Consider the following 7,830-nt stretch of genomic DNA (forward strand, 5'->3'; position numbering starts at 1 on the left):
CAGTACTACCTAAACAAAGCTGAGGCTGCTAAGAGCAAAACAGAGTTTGCAAGGAACTTGCTAGACACTTTGTTTTCTAAGGAAGAGCAGGATTCCAGCAGCATAACAGGGAAAGGACATGAAAAGGGAGAGCTGGATGTAAAGAAATGGAAGCTCTAGTTAAGAAGTATGTCTGCTTGTCTTGGTCATGCGCCGATCGACACAACGCCGGTCTCATATCGACGTGAAACGCGACGGCTAGCCTCGTACCAGACCCTCTCGTGCCATCGTGCCCGATTCCCGTATAAAACGACAACGGCGGAGTCGTGTTATACGGGAACCGGGCACGTCGCCGCGAGAGGGTCTGGTACGAGGCTACGCGACGGCCCGGTCGAGTTCAGCCGTCCAAGACGAACGGTCGAGTCGGATTTCGGCAGAAACGAGAGTCTGGCGTTCTGATCATGAAATGAGATAAGCCGGAGTTTGTTTGCTCAATCAATTAACCGAGTATGCGAATTTGATGTGCGCTCGCCTGCCACTGTACGCCATCCTCTAATTCCCAGAGTGCAAGATGTGCCGGCTCACCGGACCGCTTTTGCGTGCGTGCGTGCGTGCGTACGTGTGTCACGGAAGGTGCGCCTTCTTTGCAGAAGTGGCGTACAACGATAGATTGCCACCGCCCAGATTGCCACCACCCGTAGAGCGGGTAGTAGTACTCTCTGTTGGCGTTCACTGTGTATTTACAAATATCGCTATTACTCCTGTGTCCTTCTTCAGTAAGCGACGATCTTGACATCATTCGAAAACGCAAGAGCCCGGATTTATTCTAGACGCTAAACATAGCATGTAAATAAGACACATCCGGGAGGATAACGTTTTTGCATATCAAAGATCATTAGTCTATTAGAACGCTAGGGTTATGATTACAGGTAAGTTGTCACGAAAGCAGATGCCATGTCAATTACTTCATTACAGTTAATTACTATAGTGCAAAGCTTCATGTGTTCAGCAATTCATGGTCGTGTTCGTCTGGGCTTTGTTGGTCAATGTAACATCACTATCAACTTCCGTCACTTCGTAGTCGTCATCTATCTCATTTGTAATGTTATAGCTCTCCACGATGTCTTAACTGCATCCCGTTCTTTTTTCTAGAAATTTTCTTTTTCTTTTCTACGTGTTTTGCAGGTATTGTTAGTCACAGTAAAACAAGTCCGTGTCGGTAGTCACAGCAAACAAGCTATTGATGTCATAATCACTGAGTAGGTCACAGGCAACTAAAGTGCGTTCACGCATTAGAGAGACTAGTGGAACGTGACCATTTGCGCGACAAACGTGTTGCCCTCCGGGTGGATATTGGTATCAATCGAAAGGTCTTCTCTTTGCCGGATGTAATTACACTCACCGTTGCGCTACAGAGACGTAACTGAAGTTAGTAGAGCCAATTTCCTGTATTTTAATGAGTTAGAGGCGGAGAAAGGCGGGACTAAGGCGGGATGAGGGTTAATTGCATAAAGCTAAGTACATAATTGTTATAGCTAGAAGGCTGTTAACAGTAACCCAACACAGTAGACTTTCCAGTTGGGGTGTCAGTTAGCTAAGATAGAGTGCGTCTAGTATCCGTTTCTAGTCTTCATCCTTGGAACTTTCAGTTTCAGACTACGACGAATCCTCTGATTCAGAACCAACTTCAATGACCGTCTGCTCTACAACGTCGTCTAATGCTTCTCCACCTTCTCACGTACGTGCCTCACGCAGTTTGTCCACAGTAACGTTTGCTAGACCTTCTCTACACAGGCGCTTGTTTTCCATCGTAAACCCAGCAGTTCCTCTGTTGTGCTGTGCAGCATGTCGTTCTACCTGTGCCCGCGCCATATACCAGCTCAATGGGATTGAGTTCGCAGTGTCCCACGGGTAGCCGTAGACAGTCGCATCCAAACTTCGCTGCTAGAACATCAGTCTGGTACACAGAAATGGGATTGGATCTCTTGATTAGGTCAAACAGTTCGACTTTCAACATTTTTGGCTCTTGGAGTATTTTATGTTTGGCCAGCCAGTCAATCATATCTTGCTTTCTGGAAGACTTCGTAGGGATCCCTTCTATTACGATATTGTGATACCTTGCGTTGTCTGGGACTATAACTGATTGAGCTGAGCAATTGGGTAAAAGTTTATGCTCAAACCACTCCATAAAATGACTAATGTTCATTTCATTGTGGTAGTCACCAGTGTCTTTCCCCCCAACAAAACCAACTCTGCATCTGGTATCCATCCCATTTCTCCTCCCGCGTGTGAAACAATCAGCCTCTTTCCTTTTCCACTAGGAATTTTTAATCCATCTTTTCCATCATAGTCTATCCAGCATTTTACCAAAGTGTGGTGTTGATGTAGCCACGTTTCATCCAAGCATACAATGGGTCTATTCCTTTCTCTGAATCCTTGTATTTGTTTCAGGTAGTTAACCCTTGCTGTTAAGATGCGATTTTGCTCGTAGAGACATTTTTTCCTGCTCATTGTTTTGTAGGCAAAACACATCTTATGTACTGTCTTGTACAGACTTGTCCTAGAGAACGGGTAGTTGACTTCATGTACTGGAGCTGCATGCATCAACGACATGGTAGGGAAGGTCTTGTCTGTATAGAATCTATGTATTCTGCGACTAATGACACCTTCCTGAAAATTGTCTGTGTACTCTTCAACTGATCAACTGTGTTCCATTTTACCTCTTTTCTGTGGACTGCTGACATGTCCGTTTTCTTTCTGTTCTTTGCAGATCCCATATACAGTGGACCTATTTATACCAATAACCTCAGCTACACGGTCAGCTGGCTTGTCCAAGAGCATAACTCCTTCCTACATTTCTCTCTTAAAGAAGTCATGCAGTTTAGGCACCCACGTCTTTTCAATACTTATGAGATGTGTCGCTTTGTGCATTGCCATACAGAAATTAGAAAATAGATGAACGTAGACGTAAGTAGAAGTAAATCGAATAAAATCGAAGTGATAATTAATTTGAGTAAATGGTGGCTGCTATTTTATAGTCAGGTGGTTATAAATGGTTAGGTAACCAAGAAGAATTTTGAAGTTCACCATTTAGTATATAGGACCCATTTTTGACTATAGTGTAGGTCAGAGGAGGCAGTAAGGTCAGAGTCCTCTTTGTGATGTCATCAAGTTCAACGCTTAATTGGTTTGAGTAGATGCATGGTTACGTAACCAGGGAGGATTTTGAAGTTTACCATTTAGTAGATAAGCCCCATTTCTGACTACACTGTAGGTCAGAGTAAGTAGGAAGATCAAAGTCCTCATAGTGATGTCATCAACGCTAAAAAATGCACTAAATGGCTGGTCAGTTTGGTTCTTATTAGCCTCGCTCCATGGCAGACGCAGTGTGGATTGCAGCTCAGGATGCGCTTCCATCACCACTAGTGGTAATGCTAGTGGTGATGGAAGCGCATCCGGGGCTGGAAGCGCATCCGAGGCTGGAAGCGCATCCGGGGATAGAATCCACAATGCGTCTGGGGCGAGGCTAGGTTCTGATTATGGTCAAATTAGTCAAGTTCTCGTGGTTTCCAGACGCTTCTCTGAGCCAGAAGTGAATGAGTGTATGTATCTGGTACATATAGCTGTTCCTAAAAGAGGCAACTGACACATACAACCAGTGGGCGCATAGAAACATCCAGGTCTGTTGTCATGGGTTATAGCAAAAGTACAACTTTTAGTATATCATTGCATCATGAAGCAAACCGCGATTCAAGCCAGCGAGGCGGCCAGAGACAACTCGTTCACTTTCACGTAACAATATAGTTACCTAATTTGTCATTGACACCATACGCTCTGGAACATAGTTGACAATTAACATAACATCCGTTTACATAAGCACTAAGCCACGTCTTAGGGTGTACCCTACATTCCACCAGTCTCTAATGCGTGAACGCACTTTATGTAAGTGTTTCTAAACCAACACAGGTGCTTCATTACGTAGATCCAGATTCACAGTGAACGTGAACAGAGAGTAGTTTGCCTAGAATAGTTGGACAGCATCTAGGCGTAATTTGTATGACTATATTAGAACATGATGAGCATAGTCACAGAGTGTTATTATTAGTATAGACCTTAGTTTGAAGTTTGGTTTACTAATGAAACCTGTCTACAAGTTTGGTTGCTAGACATACATTACAATTACATTCACCCTAGAAAACGTTTACTACTGTACCACATCAACTACATAGGCCGCGCTTGTTAGGGGAGGGGCTAAATATGCACAAGTTGAGAACGCATGTTTGCAACTAGAAATCTAACCCAAACTGACGTTTTAGCTCTACCGTCACCTGCTGTCTTTCCAACACCCTTTTTGTTTTGACAAACCGATTTTCGTCATGATTCCATTTGGTCTCCACAATTCTTGGACCTTCCTCGCCTTTGTCTGTAAATATCGTTCTTCCACCATCTTTTAGATGAATCCCAGCAAAACGGCTCTGAGTAAGAGGAGCCTCGGGATCCGTCTCATGATATAAACATGTGCTCATATAATCAGACAATTGTCGTGGATGTAAAGTAAATTGAAAGCTCCAACTGCACTCTGATGATGACTCTACTGTTTTTGTCTCCAACCACCAAATATCCCATGATTCGAGTCTCAGTAGAATGTCCACATCACCTTGTCTGTCTGTACTGCCATCCATGATCAGTAGCGGGCAAAGAACACAAAAGGGAAACCCAACATCAACCAGATAACGTTCATCCCGACCATCTGGAATACCCACAGACAATGCCATGTGACCAAACTCTGGACCAAGCTTCTTGGTATGAGGGTCGAACACTCTTGCTGCTAGTAAAGTAACATCATATCGTAGACTCTTCAGAAGCCATTGAAAGAGGCCATTGAGCTCATAGCAGAAGCCACCTCGTCGTCGTTTGACAATCTTGTCGTAGATCACTCCTTCGTCAAGTTTGATGCTTTCTTTAGCGATAATGCTAAAATTCTCGAACGGAACTGATAGATTGTGAGCTATTGACAAAAGTTGAAGAGTCTCTAGGGTAGGAAGTCTGCTACCACGATAGGAGATGCGCTGAAGATAAGAATCAATGTTCATATCCATTTGCTCACCTATCAAGAACCTATTCAAGCAGGAAGCTGAACAATCTGTCTTTCGACGTGACTATTTAGCATATCACTCCAGGCCATGGGACAGGATGTAGGCGGAGATGGTCTGGCTACGCGAGACTAAGCAACCCGGGTTTGCACTAATTAATTCTAACACCCTGCTGTGCTATCACGCGCAGGTGTGTTCACACTTGCTGAGCTAAAGTCCGTTCAAAGAATGGAGAGCCCGTGGGAAATGTGGTTACCAGATAAAGACATATAGGGCGGAAACAACAATATTGCTATCATCCTGGATTGTAATACTAACAATCGATAAATGAGCAATTAGAGCAATGGTTGCTACCCAGCCCTCACTGCCTACTATCTATCTACTTTAGTACGTCAGGGTCTGTCCTCTTCAACGGTTTTCTGCCATTCGAACTGGCCAGAGAAGGCATTGAAAATGTAACGGCGGCGAAATGGAAGAAGTGTGTCGACCACGTCATTGAGAAGTGGAAAACCATTACAGAATATCAGACGGCGTGGTAGAACAAGCGGTAGAGAGTGTAGTAGGTGCAGAGGACTCTTCAGACAGTGAAGAGATCCTCCTAGGAGACAACGAGAATGACAACAATGATTAATACAATTAGTCTCGTGGGTTTCATTTATTGGCGGTATTTTTTGTCGGTAATGCATGGAAGGAGTCTCTTTCCGGAAGCACGCTGTATCTACTAACCCAGGATCAATAGAGTTAATTTGTCCAGAGATCTGATTCCACCTAGTCACGTGCTCTCAAATGATATGTTTATCAACGGCGTAGGGGGCGTACTTGTCGAGATACGGGAATTTTGCCACGGGCTCTCCATTCTTTGAACGGACTTTAACTCAGGTTGCCTCCTAGGTAAGTTGTGTGAACTGTAACTGTGGTACTTGATCACATGCACAATCAAGTGCTCGCGCTACGCTAATCAGAATTGAAATCTAACTCTTCAGAACTCGTTCCATCTCCAAGTTCTACTGCCTTCTCCGGGTTTCCTTTCTTCGACTTTAGCAGTTCAAGGGCTATGCGTTAATTACCCTGACTTCCCTCTAACTTCATCATCATCAGCCATTACTAGGCAACCAACTAGTTCAGTAAGTATACTAGGTTGGCAAATGCGACAAAGTACATCTGCAATGCCTGTTGAGACTTCTTTCATTTGGAGACCATCAGGATTGCTTAGCATGTCATCAATGCAAGCTGCAGCACTAGCACCAGTCAGCTATGCTCACAGTTATTGTGCCGCGCGGCAACAACAGCACTACCATCACCACCACCACCAACAGCAGCAACACGATCACGATCAGCAGCAGCAGCTGCCTCAGCCACACCAACATATACAGAACCAGCACAAGCAAGCACACAATACCCCTTCACAAACATTAGAAGAACAACACCCAGACCCTAAACAATCTGCAAAGAGGACATTGATACAAAAAAAGGAAGTCTCCACCATTTAGTGAAGCTGAAACTGCTTCTTTACTTGACATATGGTCAAGCAGCAAATCCATGATCAACTACGGAGGCCAGGGTTGAAGGAGCCCATTTGAGGTAAGATTCAAGATGAGATGACAAAACTGGGTTTCACCAGAACAGAAGATCAGTACAAGCAAAAAATGAAATCTCTAGAAAGAAAATACAAAGAAATCAAGACTAAGCTAAATCGTTCAAGAAAAGAGAATGATAATTTTTTCATATTATGAAATTATTGACAGTGTAATGGGCACAAATCCCACTATTTCACCACATTATATCATTGACAGTGGTGCTCAAGATGGTCTGGATCTAGACGATGAGGAAGGCTTTCTACTAGTAGACGACAACGTTTGTGCAACCTCACCTGTTCAAGCAAGTAGCTCCAGCAAGGACGTACAGATTCTTGATGATAGCTGTGATGGTAGCATTAGTGTGAGTGTTGCCAAAGAAAAAGGAACAGCCAATAGAAGACAAAATAATCAGGAAAAGAGGAAGAGAAAACGTCCAAGAGCTGCTGCCATTTTTGAAGACATTGCAACCACCATTGAAACAAGTTTGTCTTCTATGGAAGACAGATTTGCTGCAATAATCTAACGGCAAATGGAGAGAGAAGAAAGGCTATTGCAACAAAGACTTGAAGCAGCTAGATCAAGCACAAAGCACAGAACAACAAGAGTTCTTTCTTGAGGCTTTAAGAGTTTCGAAAAACCAGTAACTTTCTTGTTTATTACTAGTTTATACCATTGCAACATATGCATGCATTTGAGCAATTAAGAGTTCTACTTTGTGTTTTTATTAATTTAATAATAGAGTTGGGGTTGCTTAAACTTGTACTAAAACTTTAGTACTGTAGTATAACTGCATGCAAGACCTGTAAGGACAAGTTTTAATATCATTTTCACTATCTACCGTATTGGGTTTTCTTAGCTTATTACTGTCAACCGATTTCACTGCACGTGCTGTAATAGAGCTTCTCTTGTGTCATCAACATCATTATTGCCATGTGGATTATGACCATCATTGCCATCCTCATCATCCTCATCATCATCATCATCATCATCATTGCCATCTTCACAGTCAATGAGCCAGTCATCATCCGCCTCATCATCATATGCAATACAGTAGTTGTGAAGAATGCAACAAGCAGTAACAACATTGCGAACGTTGTGCAAGATAGTGTCTTGTTGCTTATACAGAATCCTGAAGCGACCCTTAAGAAAACCAAATGCCTACTCCACAACCATCCTTGTAC

General features: G+C 43.3%; 1 protein-coding gene across 1 annotated transcript; it reads right to left on the reverse strand.

The window, feature by feature from the left end:
* Positions 1-4,265: 4,265 nt before the first annotated feature.
* Positions 4,266-5,072, reverse strand: LOC134188542 (arylamine N-acetyltransferase, pineal gland isozyme NAT-3-like). Its single transcript, XM_062656707.1, has one exon. It carries the CDS (start codon positions 5,070-5,072, stop codon positions 4,266-4,268), a length of 807 nt encoding a protein of 268 aa, XP_062512691.1.
* Positions 5,073-7,830: the final 2,758 nt, after the last annotated feature.

Source organism: Corticium candelabrum, chromosome 13 (assembly GCF_963422355.1).
Source record: "Corticium candelabrum chromosome 13, ooCorCand1.1, whole genome shotgun sequence".
NCBI classification, from domain to species: Eukaryota; Metazoa; Porifera; class Homoscleromorpha; order Homosclerophorida; family Plakinidae; genus Corticium; species Corticium candelabrum.

What these genes read in the sequence shown, in the direction of transcription:
- LOC134188542 (XM_062656707.1), bottom strand. Translation starts at nt 5,072, where the DNA reads ATGAACATTGATTCTTATCTTCAGCGCATCTCCTATCGTGGTAGCAGA.